This window comes from Heliangelus exortis, chromosome Z, assembly GCF_036169615.1.
Source record: "Heliangelus exortis chromosome Z, bHelExo1.hap1, whole genome shotgun sequence".
Taxonomy (NCBI): Eukaryota; Metazoa; Chordata; class Aves; order Apodiformes; family Trochilidae; genus Heliangelus; species Heliangelus exortis.
In genome coordinates this window covers 47,747,128-47,767,526 of record NC_092454.1, presented here as the reverse complement: position 1 = coordinate 47,767,526, position 20,399 = coordinate 47,747,128, and the positions used below count along the sequence as shown (strand labels likewise).

The 20,399-nt window shown below is 39.1% G+C and overlaps 1 protein-coding gene across 6 annotated transcripts in view; it reads right to left on the bottom strand.

The window, feature by feature from the left end:
- The window catches only part of DOCK8 (dedicator of cytokinesis 8), an 86,567-nt gene that overhangs the window by 58,380 nt on the left and 7,788 nt on the right, over positions 1-20,399 (bottom strand). For 4 of the 6 annotated variants that reach the window (XR_011723488.1, XM_071732330.1, XM_071732331.1 and 1 more), the window contains exons 2-9: positions 12,787-12,889; positions 9,290-9,465; positions 6,083-6,154; positions 2,234-2,357; positions 1,798-2,010; positions 1,201-1,286; positions 569-635; positions 173-322 (exon numbers count right to left, since the gene is read on the bottom strand). Coding sequence is in view for 5 of the 6 variants with exons in the window: in XM_071732330.1 (XP_071588431.1) it covers positions 173-322; positions 569-635; positions 1,201-1,286; positions 1,798-2,010; positions 2,234-2,357; positions 6,083-6,154; positions 9,290-9,465; positions 12,787-12,889 (991 nt within the window). In the remaining variant the exon portion in view is untranslated. Of the gene's footprint in view, positions 1-172; positions 323-568; positions 636-1,200; positions 1,287-1,797; positions 2,011-2,233; positions 2,358-6,082; positions 6,155-9,289; positions 9,466-11,800; positions 11,881-12,786; positions 12,890-20,399 lie in introns of those variants that run through there. The other 2 variants (XM_071732333.1, XM_071732334.1) reach the window with 2 other exon arrangements.

Below are 20,399 nucleotides of genomic sequence, written 5' to 3'. Positions count from 1 at the left end.
GTTTCTTACTTTGGGACTGAGATATACCAATGGACACTTGCACATGTACTATCAAAAACTAACAGAACTCATCTCAGCTACAGGAAACTTGTGTTTGTCAGCTTCACAAACCCAGACTACAGGCACAGCTGGGGACAGGACATTCAATGCTGAGGTAACACTGATATCATACCTTTATTACTAGGTATATGTCTGATGATGGATAAGTGACAGAAAATACTGCTGATCTTGCCTGGGTAGACAAGTCAATGGAGGGTGTATGAGAACGCAAGAATCCTCTGAGTGAATCAGGGTTGAGGTCACAGTGAAAATTTTCCGAGATCTGGAAAAGAAAAAGAATTAATATGTAGTGCAAAGCAACAATGCCTCAAATTTTATTTTAAAGTAAAACTAGACTAGGTTACAAAATAAACTAGACTGCAAGCATGTGACGGGGACTGAATAAAAAGAATCCTGGATCAGCCTGCATGTGTGGAAAAGTGGCATGTTTTTTGTAAGGTTTCCTAAATTATTACTCCAGAGATGAAAACTCAAGGCAACTGAACAAATATACTATATGCACACTTACCTTTTTTCTTTCTTTTATATCATAGAGGGCTATGCATGCAAACAAAGGTTCAATCTCTATATCAAATCTGTTAAGGAAAGACACATAGGTAACTGATTCATACTGCACTCTTACGACTCTGTAAAATAAAAACATGAATGTGCTATATTTCGACTGGTACCTCCATTAGAAAATAGGAAGAAATCTTTAGCTTCAGAGCTCAGCTTTCCCAAAGCCTGGAGGTTTTTTTCTTATTAGTGCATTTTATTAGATGAATTCAAGAAAAAAGAAGGGAAATAAACTGCATGCAATGTATCTTATAAATCTGTCAGAAAGGTGATCTCACATATCAGTTAAAAATGATCATACCTTTCTTGATTATTTTTTTTCTGTTTATCAGTTGTCTAGCATATGGAGACCAACTTTGTCTATTAGAAGTTCCTAGCTGGGGTTATTTCCCAACATCTTTTCACCCTGACAAGTTAAAGACTTCTGTAATAGTGGATGGAACTGGTTCTCTGCTACACTAAGAACAAACAAGCAAGGATGCAAATAGTTTCTGGGTAGGACACCTGCAGTGTTGCAGCAGGGTTGGCAGCTGTACACTGCTATGAACTGAGAAATGGTGAGTGTGGTTTGTGAAGGATACTTACTTCAGAGTCTGCAACTTCACCAAAATCCTGTTGCCCAGATGTTCCTTTGGGCGATCTGGCACTGGCCGCATCTCCACTGCATCTTCCTATTATTAAACAGATATTTTAGTCATACTCAACTAAAAGAACTACATTTACATACTTGTAAAAAAAGCTTTGTGTGACATTAACAAGGACTAGCACCTTTCCCCACTCAGTGGGCATTTCATCTCTTTAGAGATGAAAGAAAATTGACTTATTTTTCTGAATATTTACACCCTTGGCCCCTATGCAGCACTAACTCTGAATACTCACACTTCTGAGTCCCAGGCAAGACTTGCAGTTAAGGTTAACACCCTGACAGAACCATGGCTTGGCCTTCACCCAGGAGGGTATAATTCAGCCATGGGTCCACATGCAACCCCCTGAATGCTGACAGGATGCTTCAGGACAGCTGACAGAAGCCCAGGGTGACATTATGCCTTCGTTATGCAAGGGAGACACCTATCCAGGCCATAAGCATTAATTTTTAATCTCAGTGGGGGTTTCACTTCAAATGTTCTGGACAGCCAGCTTGGGAAGGCTGATGGGGGCCAGTCAGCCCCCATGCTCACCCACCTCATCCAGAGAGGGGTAGAGGGCCAGGAGCTCGGCGAGCCTGTTGCTGCGCCGTGCCGCCTCGTTCTGCCTCTCGAAGTCCCCGGTGCTGAGATGCTGCAGCAGGTTCTCCAGGAGGGGGTCTGGAGTCAGACCACGCAGGTCAAAGTCAGAGGAGGGAAGGGTTGTCTTTGAGGCCTCCTCAGGGAGCGCGTGGATGTGCTGGGGCCCCACCTGTTGGAAAACCAACAAAATGGTGACGTGCCTATGGCTTGGACACCGGAGAGTCATGAAGCATCTTGTGTTTGTCTGGCAGAGCCAGAGAGCCTTAATGCCTCCTCTCCCATGAGGTGCATAACGGCAAGTGTGGGTCCCCACTTGAAGCCATTACAGAGATCCTTGGATGCTTCCTTTGAGGAGAGCTGCTGTATTTTTCCCAGAGCAAAAAAAAACGTACCTGAAAGTTGGCATCACCACACTCCAATGTTTCTGATTCAAATGTTTGTTTTTGAAGCGTCTTGTGAAAATCTTTTTGGGATCCCTTGTTTTTCAGTCTGGAAGTATCTGAATTCCTTTGTTTCCTTTCACAGAGAAGCCCAAGCAAGTCAGAATTACACGAGGAAGAGTTAAGGGACAATAAAATAGAAAAGACCAATTTTAAAAAATATTAAACAGTTGGAAACATTAGAATGCAAAACAGCAAAGCGGTACAGCTTTTGTGCAAAAATTTGACATTTTACAAAGTTAAGTGTTTTATCACTTTTATCACTTCACTCTCATGTAAACTAAGAATGGTTTTTCAAAGGAAAGAAGTTCATTCAGGTCACTCTGCACAGGCTTTGAGGCTGAGACAGTAGCGAAGTCTGACCTAGTTAAAAATTCAGCTTTGAGCTCCTCATCAGACACCGTGATCATTCCAGTGACCTTTAGAACACAGATCAGGACAGCTTGCCTTGCCTTGGCTGGTTCTTTGCTCCTGCAACTATATATCAAGGAGCTTACTGCTCTTTTCCTGGACCTAGCTGATATCCCAAGTTAATCACATAAAAAACCGTGAGGTATCTGTTTTTGAAGAGAGCAATTGCTATGACACAATGTAACCCTCTCTGCTAGCAACTTCCCAAAATTTTGCAGCAAGGTACCAATTTCAAGTCACATTTTTGTAGCAGATGGAAAAAGTCAGCAAATAGGCTGAAAAAAGTTACCAAATACATCCAAAACTTGATTTCTTCAAATTTATTACTTCAACTTATTATTAGTACTTCAACATATTATGAAAGTTGCTAAATGCTGTGATAGTCTTTTTGCAATCAGCCTCCTTATTTGCTCCTTTCAGCATTTGGTAGCCCTCCCAAAGCAATGTCTGAACATGAGTACTTTCATAAAGATGCCATGATAAGCAATTATTGATCAGGGAGACCCTTTTTTATTACTTTTAGGAGTAACTGAATTTTAATTTTAATTGTTTGCATTTTAATTGTTTACTAGTTCACTGCAAAAGAAAACTGAACTTGTAAAAGAAACAATCCCAGATCTCCTTGGATGTGACCTTGCTTTGGAGGTGCCTTAATCATCCAGAACAAATGACAGAAATTCTGCACTGAGTTTACTTCAAGATATTTCAGCCTCCAAAAGAAGATCTGTTGAATATTTTTTCACTATCTTCAGTGTTAAAAAATTATTAATGACAAGATTATTAAGTAAGAAGAGATTACTAAAAAGAAGGACAATTATATGAGATTCCACAAGGCCCTGCGCTTGGGTAAAAACAACCCCATGCAATGCTACAGGCTTGGGGAGGAATGGCTGGAAACCTGCCTGGAGGAAAAGGACCTGGAGGTGTTGGCTGACACCCAGCTGAATAAAAGCCAGCAGTGTGCCCAGCTGGCCAAGAAAGCCAACAGCATCCTGACTTGTATCCGGAATAGCGTGGCCAGCAGGAGAAGGGAAGTGATGGTGCCCCTGTACCCATCACTGGTGAGGCTGCACCCTGGGTGCTGTGCCCAGTTCTGGGCCCCACAGCTACAAGACAGACATTGACCTCAATAGAGGTCTCTGGATAGAGTCCAGAGAAGAGAAACCAGGCTGGTGAAGGGTCTAGAGCACAAGTCTTATGAGGATCATCTGAGAGAACTGAAACTGTTTAGCCTGGAGAAAAGGAGACTGAGGGGAGACCTCATTGTTCCCTACAAGTACCTGAAAGGAAGTTGTACTGAGGTGGAGGTTGGTCTCTTCTCCCTACTAACAAGCAACAATACAAGAGGAAATGGACTAAGGTTGTGCCAGGGCAGGTTTAGATTAGATATTAGAATTAACTTATTCACTGAAAGGGTAATTAAACCCTGGACAGGCTGCCCAGGTTGGTGGCTGAATCACCATCCCTGGAAGTGTTTAAAGGATGTACAGATGTGGTGCTCAGCAACATGTTTTATACACTGATCTTTGTAGAGTTAGGTTATGGTTGGACTTGATGATCTTAAAGGTCTTTTCCAACCAGAATAATTATATGAGTCTGTGGGATTTATGTACCTGAGATCATGCTTGTGTGTGATGTACAAGCTACAGTAGAGATGGCTTCCCCCAAAGTATTCCTGAAAAATTACTTATACTGTTTATTCAGTTTGAAAAGCATGATAGCAATTAAAACTCACCAAGAGGCAAACCAAAATTTGACAAACATGTCAAATTAAGGTCCATACACTGAATTAAGAAAATGGGTTGACAAAAAGGAACAAGGGACAAGTGGAAGGAGAAACTGATAGAAACAAGCCTCCCATTCTGCCTCTGGCATAAACACATGGACACCTCAGCTATGTCCAGTCAGACTGTCACATCTGTCTCTGTCCTGTAGAGTGAGGATCATCTCTGCTCACACCACCCACTGAATACTCTGCAGTCTCCAGTTCTGAATCTTCACATCCATGAGTGAATGAATGTCACTTAACACACTCTTCTGATCCACAGATCACCAGATCATGTATCTAGTAAACTCTCCAATGAATCTTTATCTCCCAAGTAGGCAAAAACAGTTTTCCCAGCCTTTAGTAAAACAATAGAGAGCTTTCTACGATGACTTTCTCAGTTCTCTCTTGATATCTTTTCTTCCTCTTGTACATATTTTGAGAATAGTGTCCAGGCCTAACATGAGACTCCCAATAACAATCTATCACTGGTTTACGTGGCACTGATGCATCTTTTATTGTCTTGTTCTTTGCAATTTTTAATAACATCCTTGCTTTGTTAGCTACAGCCATCAAACCTCAGCTCTCTGGCAAAGCCCTTCATCATATTTACTGCAGACTTAACCGCTCAATAAAGTTTCTGAATGCAAATTTGCCTTCGCTGAATGAACAAAATATTAAAATACACAACAAATTGTTTCATGCATGTGTATTTCTACCACTCTGATCACATCTCTACTAGCACATGGAAGTGCAAAAGAGCCATGTTCTCTTTTTCACCTCACCTACTTTACTGCTGGCTACCTACTCATGTACAAAAAGCTGTGCACCAGCTCTTTACATCTCTCAAAACCACACTGGGTGAAAGACCCAGCACCTGTGCTCTGAGCACTGCAGGTGGAGAGCGTACAAAACCTGCTAGCTTGTTTTTAGTGACTCACAGTGGAACAGTTCTCAGAACTTAATCAATTTCATCAGCAGCCCCAGAGGAAGTCTCTTGATAACCATCAGCAGCTCCTTCATCCCTTTGCAAGCTGCACAATTAAACAGTGCCATTCCTTTACAATCACCAGGAGTCACACCGTAATGCAGTGACTGATGATGTACATCAGATCAAAAAAACAGAAAGTAGCAAGGGAAGGTGCAGGGGCACAGCAGAATGGCAGAAAGTGCAAGCACTGTATCATTGGCTGCTGCTCAAGAATATGCTTAATATATGGAATGAAATTATAAAATAAAATAAACTTAAACTAAACAAAAGGAAATTAAATCACTTGTAATGACTACAGGTCCAATTCTATATGCTGAATTACACTGACCACAAATGCAGAAATCACTTACTAATGTAAAATAATAAAGTTGTATGTTACAGTAATAATCCTATGAATACAATCAGTCACTGCTGGGAAAGCCCATACTTTGTTTATTTTGCTACTAGCATTCTATTTCATTTTCAGACACCACTAGAAGTCAGAACATGCTGAATTTTCAGGGCATGGAGGGGAAAATTAAGATCATAGAAATGTAGTCTTTATCCCTATTATAACAGCATGCATCTCCACTCTGACAAATAGGATGCAGGGTATTTTCTATTTTATATAGTTTATCATTAGTATGTAGCTTACTTTCGATTCACAATCAGCCACTCCCGAATATATGTCTGAACACAGTCTCTCACATGTGAGTCCAGTTCAACCCTGGGGAAAAAGCAATATATTATAAATATTTTACTACCTAGGTCATACCTTAAGAACAAAGAAATTTACCTTAACATGCTGTTTGGATGAAAGCCTCTCTATTAGTTCTTTCTATACTTATTTCACCATTGGACCTCTGTTTGAGTTTTAGAGAATTCTATGTACTGCATGAATTCCCTGATGCAGGTTTTCGTTGCTGTGTTTTATTAAATTAACAAACATACATTTAACACAGGTAACCATTTGCCACACTATGTAATTCATGAACATAAGAGCGATGTTGCTGCAAAATGCAGCAAAGTAAAAGAAATTATACCAGATACCCATCGTTGTGATTTTCAAAATGATAACAAGTCTCAACATATGTTATCTTATATCAATGTAGAGATATTTTTCTAGGGGCCTCAGCTCTGGGACTCCTGCAAAAATACATGTTTTTCATGTTTTTGATGTAATATTCTTTCTCACCATTTTTGTGAGAAAGAATATTACACCAAAAACATAAAAATCTCTGTACAAGAGATTTCTAAAAGGGGACACTAAGCTCTTAATCAGAGTATGTTATAATTTATGACTTTCAAATAAGTCTCACTTAAGGTAAAAGATTGTCAGTGCTGCCTGACAGACTGGATACCAATGGGAATGGAAATATTGTAAGACAAATTTGACATCCATGAACTTGCTGTCAGTATGTTGTAGCATAATTTCCCTACCCCTGTTCCAAAAAATGTTAGCCACCTGTGTCAAAATCTCTTGTAACATCCTCCAAACCAAGTGAGCAAAAGAGCAGGATAGGACACACATTCAATACAGGAATTGCTGAAAGGTTTTGGTATTTTCTATCACTTTCCACTCAGAACATTTAACAGATTTGCAGCTGATTACCAACACCAGGTAACAGTGGAAGAGGACAGAGCCTTGGCTGATACCAGGCTGCCATGGGCCTCTGCCACTGGTGGACTGAAAGAGCACATGTTCATTTCCTGCATCTGGTTTGGGTGGGACATGTATTTGCAAGCAGGCAGCACACTAACCCAGTTTGGATGGTGGTATCTGTTTCCTGCTCTTGGTGTAGAAAGGCACCACAGACTACATCTGCGGTGGGTTCCTCTCCTGTGCTCTCATCTTCCTTTAACACTCCTTAGCACCCTTGATCAGGATTTTCAGTGGCAGCACTAATATAGATAGCTAAATGTGAAGCTGCTGTTTAAAAATTAAGCTGAAAACTATTTGTTATTGACCATCTGAGCTTTGCCACAGTCTCTTTACAAAATGCCTCATGTCACTGTGGTGCAAATCAGGCCGAAACCTGACTGTACAGGATTAGTATAAATGCTTATGTACAGTAAAAACAAACAGATAGTTGCTGCTTTAAACAGCAGACAGGCTGGGAAACAACCTGGGAAAGAGAGGAGAAACATTTGTCTTATTTTATAAATCTCATTCAGACGATGGATCTTTTTTTATTATTTTTGTCCATCATTTAAAAAAATGGTAACTTCAAGCACCAAAATATTCGCTGTCTCCCACACCCATTCTCTCTTCCCAGTCCACAGAAAAAACAGGAATTATTGAAAAAGTCTGGAACATTTTCTATGAGTAATTTCATTTCCTATGAGTAACTTCAAGTGAAAATCAGCTTTTGTGCAAATGTTATAAAAATCCCCTAGGAGCTCTATGATTCAGAGAGCTCTCGGGTGACACAACATGGCATCTTGTCTTTACTGCTTTTGGTCTCCTGAGCTTCCCAAGAAATGCACTGGGTCTAGAAGAAACTTGCAGGATGAGGCCTTGCTTAGAGAGGGTTTCTCAGCTCACCCGCAGCTGGCAGAAATCCTATAAACAGAGGTTCCTGCTTAGCTTCATTGCATTTGGCACATTGGACAGAAAACAATGGAAAAATACCTTTGTTGTACAGGTCTCTAGTTTATATAGTCAGCTGGTACACATTAAACTATAATAACTTTTGCAGGATTAGAGGGGGATGCCGGTCTTCCCTGTGAACCAGGACACCATAAGCCAAGCCTGTTTGTCCCTTCAGTGTTCAGGTTCATCACAGCAGAGAAATTGTGCTGTGCCCTTTATTTCCTGACTCTACTGGAAGGAGCCCCCCCACCCAATCCCAGACACACTGCATGGTTGGCTACCTTTGCAGACACAGCAGCTTGAGGCTAAACTGGTCCTGACTTCACTTTATCTGGCTGTAACTGTTTGCAAAACTCAATTGGCCTTTGTTGTTCTACTCAAAGGTACCATTTACAGTAAAACAATCCCTGAAACATATTTTGTATACAATGCATAGGATTCTGTCCTGGTTTGGGCCAGGATAGAATTAATTTTCTGTCTTGTAATTTTGCTCTCAGCTAAGTCTCTCCTAAGCAGCTGTACTTGCTGAACTTAACAGCAAGTTTCTCAGTCAGTGTCTGCTTCTAAGACTGATTTGGTTAATTGCAGGCACAGTGTTAAGCCATGACAGATTCTCCTAAAACACACCAGAATACTATCCAATATATCCTTTTTTTCTCATTCTGAAAAATAATGTGTTGTCCACAGTTTGCCTGTTTATCAAACCAGCTTAAATGTTTCCATGATGGCAAAGCACCAGTATCCACACACGCTAAGGATTTTAATTTAAGAGCTGTTAAAAATAGTAGAATCATTCCATTAATATCGCCAGAAACCAAAAGTGATTCCTACACTGGAAATTAACACTTTTTCTTACACCCAAACATTGTTAAGTATGAACTATTTCCCCTCATTTAAACAACAAAGGTACTGAGAAAGAGATATTGTTAAAACCCCTCAATCCTACACTTACTACATGATCAGCATCAACTTCCACCTCTGGGATCACAGCTACAAATGTATTTTACAGGCTGCTCTTCAGTCCTTCTTTACCCTTCCTGGTTTAGGCCTACCTCACTTGTGCTACTACCAGCTGTCTCAGCAAGTCATGTAAACACTTGAATAATTTTAAGTGTGCAAAGAGGCCTAAAAGAATCAATGACAAAGTTCAAATGTTTAAAAGCCCAGCAAGTGTCTAATGGATGGATCGATAGAAGAGTGAAGTGTCTGGAACAACTTATTAGAAACTATTTTTAAACCTGCAGCATTTTAGAGGTAAATTCTCCTTACCCATCTTCTGGCATAGAGGGTTGCAAAGTCCTGCATTCTTTGGGCGTAAAGACAACATCCAAGTCATCTTCAGGAAAGTCACCAAGTTCTTGTGCTAGTTCTGAGTCCAAGTTGTTCATCTGCGTCATTAGGAAGCCTTCAAAATCTACTGGGTCTACTGCGTCATAAAACGAAGGCTAATGAAAGAAATAAAGAGGTGTTTATTTTAGCAACAGGAGTTTTTTCTTCATTGTATAATCTACATTTATTTAATTCTTATCATTGTCGGATTATTTATTAAACACTAGAAACAGACTTCCAACCTTATATACAGTACCACTGCACTTAAAATCGTTTAATGAAAAGTTGCTAAAAGGACATTCACCTGAAAAAAAAAAAGTGAACAAAGAGAAGAATTGTAAAATGTAAATAAAAACCAGAAGGCACCACACCAAAATCCGAATTTGCACCTATTTTCTCGGTTGAGATTTTCTAGGTGCTGGCAGAAAGTGGGCTGACCGACGCACATACTGGATGCCCTCAGATGTATTTGACTGGTTGCCCAAGAAATGCACTCAGGTATCCCTTGTCCAATCCATGGTACTAATTAGAGTTATGAAGCAGGCAGCAGTGAGCAGGAGCAGCAGGGAAAAAGGGACATTATAGAGGAAGGCAGCACCAGCTGGCAGAGAGCTGCCAAGGGACCCTACAGCACATGTGACAAAAGGCACTGGTAAGGAGACAAGAGCAAGACCAAGACAGTATCTTAAGTTACATGGAGCTAAGGACCAAATATAGGCACCATGGCTGTCATCATGAATGTTCATTTGAGGTGCTGTGCCTGAAAAATATTATCATAAATGCTTTCTGCTTTAAACCCAGTTGTATCGGGTTGTATTTAATCAGCCACTCTTACACAGAATGTATAATTGGAACGAAATTGAACAAGTACAACTTCTGCCACTCATACACACTCTGAAGCTGTCTGGCTCTTCTTATCTCCTTAGCCTCAAAAATGGGAGCAGAAAATCTTGTTTGACATGGTACTAGAAATGTTCCACATACACGCAAAGGTGACTTATGTTAAAAGTGTATGCTATTCTATGTATAGATAAAACTGAAAATTATCTTACTTACTATATGGAAAACAAAAATTGCCTGTTTAGGTTTAGGAAATAAAACTACTGTTCTGCTGAGTGTAGAGATCAGCATCTCATATTGCTTATTTTCTTAACAAGGAACAATTAGACCTAAAAGCTACAGCTTTAGAAAATCTATAATTCATGTTTTGTGAGCTCCAGAAAGGCCAAGGGTACCTTAGCACAGCTGTTAATTACACCCACAGCATTGAAATTTTGGCTCAACAGGACAATGAGGAATTCCACAAATTATGAAACATGCAAAAGTGCTCAACAGTGGCAAAGCTTTGGGTAACGCTGAACTAAAATGGCTTGCACACAATATACCACATCAGTCACTGCAGTTAGGAAGATTAGTTAAAACTAGTTAGTGGCAAAACGAGTTTTGGAGCCCTTTTAGTATTCTGGAAATGTAAGCTAGGAAGTTACTCATCCAATAAAAACAAAAAAAAACATCTTGCATAAAGCTAAGCATGTTTAGAAGAAATGTGCTAAAAACGTCCAGGAAGAAGCAAACCCACGTAAACCTTTTTTAAAAATAGGCTTGTTAAATACTCCCACAAAAGATGTAGTAGAAACGTCTAACACAAACAACCCCCCACCACCACTACAGGTTCCCCTTTTTCTAGACAAACTGTGCTGGTCTCTGCATAAATAAAGTCTCTGCACATACCCCTCTGCACATACATTTAAGGGATCAATTGAATTATCAGAAAACACCTTTAGGGAAAATCTCTCTCTTTGCTCTATTTAACTGCATAGAAAACCTAAAATTTACTGGAAGTTCAGCAAAACATGAGGCAGACAGCTAAAGAAATAGACTGTGCTGAGAATAATTTTTCAGGTTAAGCACTATCTCTGTACCTAGTGTAGTCCTTTGCATATGACACTAAAAGTTATGAGTGAACAGTGATCTTCATTAGCTACTGATTTTTTATTAATTGTGAACTTAATATCCTAGCATTTATGAAAAAAACTCCACAAAATATTGAAGTCTAACAGAGACCAAAGTACACAAAAGCATATTACATTGTAATTTTTGATTAAGCATCGTGCTTCCTCTCAGAAGGCACACTGAAACATCCTCACAAGTCAAATCCACCTTGTTTCATTACTTCTTTTAACCTTCTCTAGTTGAAGTCTTAATAGCAATCTTTAATCATTAAAAATGTGTGCTTTTGAGTATCGTAAATTAGACACAAATATAAAAAGGACGGTGAAAAAGGTAAATACAAATGGAGGATAGTGATCTCCCTAAGGACTGGTGCAAAGTATCAAAGGAAACAGAGACACAGTTTCAGCTGAGAAGGCCGACACTCCTTTTCACACACCAAACCAAAAGTGTACAAAATTATTCTGCAGAAAATGGCACAAATCATTAGTGCAAACATACCTTTGTAAGGATGGTGGATTAGAGGCATGTAGATTGTGAGATCACACAAAATGGCAGCTACGGCGTAATACGTGGTAAATGAAATGTTATCAAGTTTCTTAAGAGCAAAAGCAGTTGTTTGCAAGTAGAAGAAGGGACGAATAACCGCAAAGCACAAGTTAAAACACCACAGTGCTTCAGATAAAGGAAGTGAGTAGTAGTGGGAGGCCCTGGCACACAGGAAGTAACTGCTTACAGCTAGTGTTTCACGTTTTTCACAATCACTGGTGCACCAAGACTGTTCTTGCTTCTACTTATCACAAAAAGAAGAAAAAATTTAAAATGGTAATTAAAAAGGAGAGTACAAAAATCTTAGCCAGTTTTATTTACAACATGGTATATACCTACCCTCCTGGAAGTCAATAAAAAAGGATCTGGCATTTTTTCCCTTTGTTGGAAGGGATGTGTTGTACGGTCTGACTGATGCAGAGGGGGATTACATCTAGAACATGATTCTGAGGCACATAAGAGTTGACTCAGTTACGTCTACGCCACTCAGGGCGTACTTTGGCATTTCTCACTTAATGCACTTACCCTACAGCACTGACAAACAGGTCAGTGTGCTCTTTCTGCTGCTAGCACTGGAAATTGTAGTAAGCCAAGCTAGCTCTACCTTTTTTTCCTCTTTATTCACTAACCTTCTTTTGCAAATCATCTGTGATCACCATTTATTTGTTGGAGCTGAATGTTTCCAGCAAGGAAAGGATGTGATGCATTCCAACACTTACTACTTAACTTTGATAAATAGTAGTATGCAGAAAGATTATGTCAGGTTCCAAGGACCATTCTTAATTTTTTTCAAATGCTCAGCTGATCAGAGAGTATTTCCAGAAGCTTCAAGCAAAAGCCAGTGAAAGCAAGACAACTTCAGATCACTTAGTTTATCCCAAAAACATTAAGCAACGTGAATGCCAAACCTGTATAAAGAAGATAAGCCCAAAACTTACCAGCTGAGGAGCAGAAAAGCCAGGGGTACTTAAGCTTCGTTGACAGCCCTGTGCATGGCCTGGTTGGAGAGTAAATTGCTTTCTTATTTCTGCAGAGGAGTGCCTTTAATTAAGCAGAGAAAACTCATTATAATTAAAAATATCCCCATACAAATTCCAAATGCCAGACTTTAGCCAATTTAGTCTCCTGTCCCACTGCTTAGAAATGTATTTTGACTTCTAGACTTGTTTTGCAGTTGATGCAAACCTCAAGACCCAATTGCAATCATGAGTAATTAAGATTCTGACACTCTCTTCCAACAGATTTCTATTATCATGCTGCAGCCCTCATAACCAGGAAAGGCTATCATAAAAACATAGAATGGTCTGGGCTGGGGACCTTAAAAATCACCTAGCTCCACCCCCCTGCAGAGACACCTGGGCAGAGACACCTCCCACTGATCAGGTTGCTCAAGGACCCACCCAGCTGGCCTTGAACACTTCCAGGGAGGGGGCAGCCACAACTTCCCTGGGCAGCCTGTGTCAGCATTTTACCCACCTCACACTGAAGAATTTCTTCCTAATGTCTAGCCCAAATCTTCAAGTTTTAAACCATTTCCCCTTGTCCTCTCACTACACACCAGTGTAAAAAGCCCTACACCCAGCTTTCTTGTAGGCCCTCTTCTGATATATGAAGTTTGCTATAAGGTCACCCCAGAGCGTCCTTTTCTCCAGGCTGAACAACCCCAACTTCTTTATCCTGTCTTCAAAGGGGAGGTGTTCCAGCCCTCTGATCATTTTAGTGGCTCTCCTCTGGATGTGTTCCAGGAGCTCTATGTCCCCAGTTTCTTACTCCTGGGAGTTCAGAACTGGACACAATATTCCAGAAGGGGTCTCACAGGAGCAGAGCAGAGGGGGAGAATCACCTCCCTCAGCCAGCTGTCTGTGCTTCTTTTGATGAGGCCCAGTATATGGTTGGCTTTCTGGGCTGCAAGTGTACACTGATGGCTCCTGTGAAGCTTCTGGTACACCCCCCTACTCCCCCAAATCCTTCTTGTCAGGGCTGTCCGCAATCCTTTCTCCTCCCAACCTGTATTCGTGCATAGGATTGCCTTGACCCAGGTGCAGAACCTTGCACTTGGACTTGTTGAACTTAATGTGGTTTGCATGAGTCCACTTCTGAGCCTGACAAGGTCCCTCTGGATGGCAATAACTGTGCCCTTAAGTGAAGTGTGACTACAACCAACACAACAATACTTGAGGATTCACTTTTGCAAAGAAAAGGCACAGGATAATAGAGCAGAGAAAGACAGGCAAATAGGTTAATGAACCAGTAACTGACCAATGGATAAAAACAAGAGAGGACCCCTCACTGAAGAGGGTAAGCACAGAGTTTTGTTAATAATGCAGTCTGATGAGAAAAGGACAAGACAAACCAAAGCATTAATTAAAAAATAAGCATATTAATATTTTAAACAGCCACATGTCAGCTGAATGTTTGAGGAAAAAAGAAAATTAAGTACTAATTAATTTATTGCAATGGGAGCAGAAAGAGGCCAGTAGTGAATTCCTCAGAATTCCACAGTGACAATACAGCTACATGTGCCCGATCTGAAAATTCAGCAATCACAGTAGCTTGGTCATTTTTCATGGAAACAAAAAAAATTAATGTTCAGAACAAAGGGACAATCAGCCATGAAACGGTAACAAAATATCTACAATGTCTTTCACCATGGATGTTTAGAACAAGATTTTTAATGGAACAGTATCACAGAATCAGACAGTAAGAGAATGGTAGAGGTTGGAAGGGACCTGTGGAAATCCTTTAGTCCAACTTCTAAGCTAAAGCAGGTTCACCTAGAGCATGCACTTACAAGACTCATTCACAGAAGGTATACCTGAGCAGATTCCAAGGGAAAAAAAACCAAAACAACCCTGCAGCCCCAGGGCACCCAGATGGGATAAAAGAAAATGCAGAGGGAGTAAGATTTTTCCTTGCATATGAGACACTCTTCCAACTCCAGCAAGAACTAGCGGGCATCTTAGAAATTACCAGATGCCACAGGCAGTAAACCTGTTTGGTTTCACATTATCTCCTTGGAGACCACGTCATTTCTATGAGTACTACACATGTTCTGTTATATGTTATCTCTTATTACTGCTTTTCTTAACAAGCATGACAAAACTCTAAACTCTGCTGAGTGTAGTTCTGCTCATGTTAAGAGACAGGCTTCTCACAGAAAGTGATAAAGTTATTAGGCCAGATTTCTAAATAAAAGATGCATAAATACGAGTAGCTGCTTACAGTTCAGAAGGCCACACCAGAGTTGAGTATACTCAGAGTTGAGTTGGGACACTGCTTCAATCTGAAGGCAGCAGCATTTGCAGACAGAGTGAAGTCAGAGTTACAAAAAGAAAATAGATCTATTTGAATGATAAATCCCTATTCATCGATGATATTCCAAAAATCAGACAGGATGAAATGGGATTAATCTTCATGAAATAGTCTGCATTCCTTAGATTATTTCTGCTTTATTTTAAGAAGAAAAGCCATTTGTATAGCAGAGTTATTGTTACTCATCTTACCACTGCAAATAAACTCTGCTCTTTAATGTATGCAGCAAGGCATAAAAGAAAATTCAGTTTAGTCAGAATTATTATTTTCCTTTAAACAAAGTAATTTTCCACTCTGTGCAGAGGTATTTATTGTTGATATAGATAGTAGATGTATCAGCAGATGATGGCTTAATGCATGTAAACAATTGCATTATGGTGTATTGCAGAAGTTGGTCCTGTAAACAATGTTATAACAGATCTCTGAATTAGACCAGATATGGGGTCATCAGACTGTCTGAAGAGGAAATGGTGTGGATTTTCATCTGCAAAAGAGGAATTGTGCATATGGATGATCAAATTTTTTGTCTGGTAAAAAAAATCTTGTGCAAGCCCAGACAGCTAAGAGGATACACATTCCAAGAGCATGGACATTAGTTCCACAATCTTCCCAATATCCAAGGAGTGGACCTGCAGATAGTTTAAGACTGACTGATTTCATGGTTTTCATATCACTGAAGGAAGAAAGAGAGAAGAAATACAGCAAGAATAACAGAAGACAGCAAAGTTGGATTGAACCCACTCAGAAATGATTGGCAGGATCTACTAGGCACAGGTAAGACACTAAACAAAAAGCACATCAGATACCCCCAGCACTGAGAAAAGGTGTCTTTTACAGTCAGAGATCAGACAGAAAGGTCTGAAAACCTAAGAACCAAGGTGAAAACAGAGGTCATTCTAGCTGGCTCTTCATAAATGCCAGAATGGTTTGTGAGATGCCTGATTTCCAATCAAACAGCCACCTCAAACACTGCCTGGCTATGTGTACCAGCAGGAAAATGGTGGTCCATGTTAACCCAGAACATGTGGTGTCTCAGCTTTTATATGGTCTGCAGTCCAGCATGCCACAGGCACACTTCTACCCTCCAGCAGCCCTGTCTGATCCTGAGGAGAGCTTTACAGGCACACTTAGCAGCAAGGACGGTCTTTCTGTGTGCTAAAAAACAGTGAGGAAAGAAGGCAAGTGATTAAGGATCAACACAAAACAGTCACTGAAAAATCTGAGAAAAAACGGTAGCTATATCTCTAGAAAGGAGGACGTAAATTATGATGGACCAATGAGCTGAGCTCTGATACTCAAAGGGTAATAGCTGGGACATCAGGTCCTGAATTGTGGTCTCCAGTTGAAGCAAGCGGACCATTAAATCATACTTAACCTTAAAATATACATCATCTTGGTAATGTTTGTTTTTATTAATAGTCTGATGCTGAAGTGTATGGTGGGCAACTAGAAAGTGTGGACTATAGTAAGCTATGGTCAAAAAAGTTTCAGTTATTGGTATTCACACCCTTGGCAATTATTAGGTAAGGATGAACAGCCAGTAAGGATTTTTCAAGGTGCAGTTATGTAAAACCAATGTAATATCTTTCTCTGATAGTTTAATTAGCTTCAGTTAAGCTCTTCATTAAATCTCTCATGACATTCCTAAAGGCATAATTAAGATATACTGGCTAGACAGAATCATCACAGCTGGTTCCAAAGCTGGTTAAAAATATATTCAAGGTATAGTCATCAGCAGTTCAAAAGAAGATTGTAAAGAGGTTTTGAACAATGTTCTGTTGTGAGATACAAGTTAAATTTTTCTCAGCGTAGTTCCAGTTTGCCTTGCATTTTATGATATTGATGATGGTATAGGTAACAGTAATAAATTTGTAGATAAGACTGGAAGAAGTTGTGAGTGCTCTGATAAGCATGACTAGAACTCAGAATTATCTCATATTTTAGAAACTGTAAGAAAACAACACAGTTAGATTCAAGAAAAAGAAATGTGAATCCCTAAATTTGGGAAAATAAAAAAAAAATGCAGAAATACAAAAAGGGAAATGAAATCTAAAGAAATAGCTATACCACAGAAGATGCTCTGAGTGAGTATGTTGGGATCCTTACTAACAAATCACCATAAGAGAGGAAAAAGACAACTAATTTCTGTTAATTTAAACCACTGAGACAGTGCTAAGGATGATGTACACAATTAGAACATCACACAGTGAGAAGCAATCAAATTTAAGGTTGTTCAAAAGAGAGTAGTCAGAATGCTAAAAATTTTGGGAAGCAAGATCCATGTGTAAAGATTGAAAAAACAGATGTGTAACAAAATTTCACCAGTAGTCTCCAATGCAAAGTGTACAGTTTGCATAACATATTCAAACAAGACTGTAATTGAAGTAATAGGCTATACATGGAGGGTTTTAAATTCAAATTTAATTGGTAGGTCAAATTTAGATAAGTTGCTCAAGGCAGAGCTCATTGAAGGATTTGGAACTTGCAGATATGGGTTACTGGCTGGGCCTACATGAGGTATCAGGAAAGGAAGAAAAAATAGCTATTTGTTTTCTCTAATGTGATCTGTGTCTGAATGCTGCCAGGCTCTATAATAAAAATTTTATGAATGCTCATAACATATAAAGCTGGTCCTGTAGTTTCATCATAAATACCACTCAACAATGTATATCTTTAAAATATGCAGTTTAAAAGCAGGCACAATGTATATTTTACTAGTATGTAAATAATACAAAATCTTAGGCAGGAATTTGGAGATAAAAGAAAACAGAACAGAATAGCTTTCAAGTTAACCATATTCTGTTAACCAGAAATCAAAGACTTCCTAAGAAAAAAAATATTTTGAAAGTATGCCTACTGGATTAAGTTATCCAAAGTAAGCCACTATTAAAGGTTACCTATGAGAACAAGGCAGGAAGAGAAATACTTAACACCCTTACAAACTCTTCCAGCAGACTGAGGAACAAGTATTGCCTTCTGCAATATCTGCATAGACAAGCAAGTAAAAGATTTAAAAAAATTAAATAAAAAGAAACTATATAAAAAATAAAAAGAAGAAACCTAAGAAGAAAAATCTACCCCAAGGGATGGAGAAACATTCACATCTAAATGTATATAGATGGTGGAACCATAGAATAAAATACTGGAAACTTTTGCTTGACAGGTAAAACATTTAGACTTGGCTACCCTGAGGAGTAATCCCTTTCATCTGACTCAGGTGCAGAAAATTCTGCTTTTGTTCTTTTTCTGAACCTAACATGAAACTTCTCTGGTTACAACTAAAAACAAACAACAAAAAAACTCTGGAAGAAAAAAAGATAACAACTCCCTATCCCTCTCCTCTACTCCCAGACATAGACACAAAGTTTTGGGCAACAATCCAGTTTTCTAAGCAAATCTTGCTTATAAGCCCTTTTCTTACTGCCAGTGGAACTGCCTGTTTTTCTTCTAAGTTTTTAATTAGTCCTTAAGGAGCCAGAGCTCTGCTTTGTATTACTATTTACAGCAGTGGTCGATCTGAATTACCTGCCATATCCTTGCTGGCTCATGTATGCTAGGCACCTTCTGGCACACTCCTACTTTGGGGTCTACCACATTAAGACTGTATCAGCTAAGGCAATAAAGATCCTATTCAATACTTTTGAAATTTAATGACAATCTTCGCAAAAGAGATGGTGCAGGAACAAAGAAAGAAGTCTTGGAGAGGAAATTGTCCACTTAATTATTCTGGCAGCTTGTAGCAAAGCAAAAAAGGCAATAGGTCAATTTTACTTTTGTCCCAGGCCATCTATGCCATTCCTTTAGTGAAGATTTTTCACTGCTGCTCATTTTTTTTTATTTCTCCTTCAGCCATTACTTTTCTAATCTTAGGAGTGGATGAAAAGTACTTTCATGCTACATACTTTCATGCTACACCAAGAAAGTGAAGACGTAGGATATGGTCCTGATGAACCATGATTTCATGTGGTTTTAAATCACTGTACCTATGGATAACATGGAAAAGCTATGATACAGTGTTTGAAGAGACATTGTGCCTGCATTGTTGACTGGTTTGTTCTTGCAAAGTGTTTTTGTATGTAATGTTTCATATGATATTTAGTGGTAGAGAGTAGAAAGTAGAGAGTACTGGAAAGTAGAGAGTATAAATCAATCTTATCTGTCCTCCTGTTACAGACGTAAACTGATCATGGCAGTTTATATATTCACTACAAAGTTTCTAATGAGTATTTCACATTACACTAATTAATGATACCAGCAGAAGATGAATTTGTGTGAAAACAGCGGAATTCTACTCTTGTCCCAATTACCTTAAATCTATCAGTGTACAGCAACATAAATGCAAATCTTTCATACTGAAGAACTTCACCTCAGTTTATTTAAGGATAATTTTCTATGGTTGGCTCAGAGAACTCTCCACTTGAAGTACTAAAGCTTACAACGAAGCCTCATTAAAGTGTTCATTTTAAATCAGATAGATGAAAAAAAGCTTCAAATGTCTATAATCTCCAGAATGCTCTACAGGTCTGTTTTCCATGGCAAACCTTTGTTGTTAGGGCCAACCTCTTGTTTGTTGTTTTTTTTTCCATTCTGGCTTGTTCATTGTTGACTTGCATGTATGTCTTAAAAAATTTCAGATCCTCTGAAACAACAGTAAGGACAATTTCAAGAGCATTAATGATCATACATGCTATCTTCCCTGTAATACTGTGATTTGAAATGAAACAGAACCATATCAGCATGTGATTTTTGTTTTGTCTGCACTATCGTATCAATCCACAACCAGGTGAACTGAGGTGTCCCTGCCCATGGCAATGGGGTGAACTAGATGATCTTAAAGGTTCTTTCCAACCCTGAAAATTCTATGATTCTACATTCCACCTCACATGTATTATCTGAACTTTAGAGAGACTTCGCTAAGAAAATGTGATATCATAATGCTTTATCAGGGTCATGGCTGGTATTTTTATCAACAAGGAAAAAAAAGTATATTTTTTCTCTTTCATAACTAACAGATTCATAGAAATTCACAACATATTAAGATGAGTCTAATACTGTGAGTACTTCAAAAGCCAGAGGAGGATACAATGCAAATGGCAAAAAAACTGGAATAGTAATTTGTGTTAATATTGTGGCCCCTTGTTTCCTAAGAACACTGATTTCTGGAGTTTCAATATGGGCTCTCTATGGTAGGAAAATCATTACTTGTTTTTTTCCAGTTGCTTTTTGTAATAGTATTTTT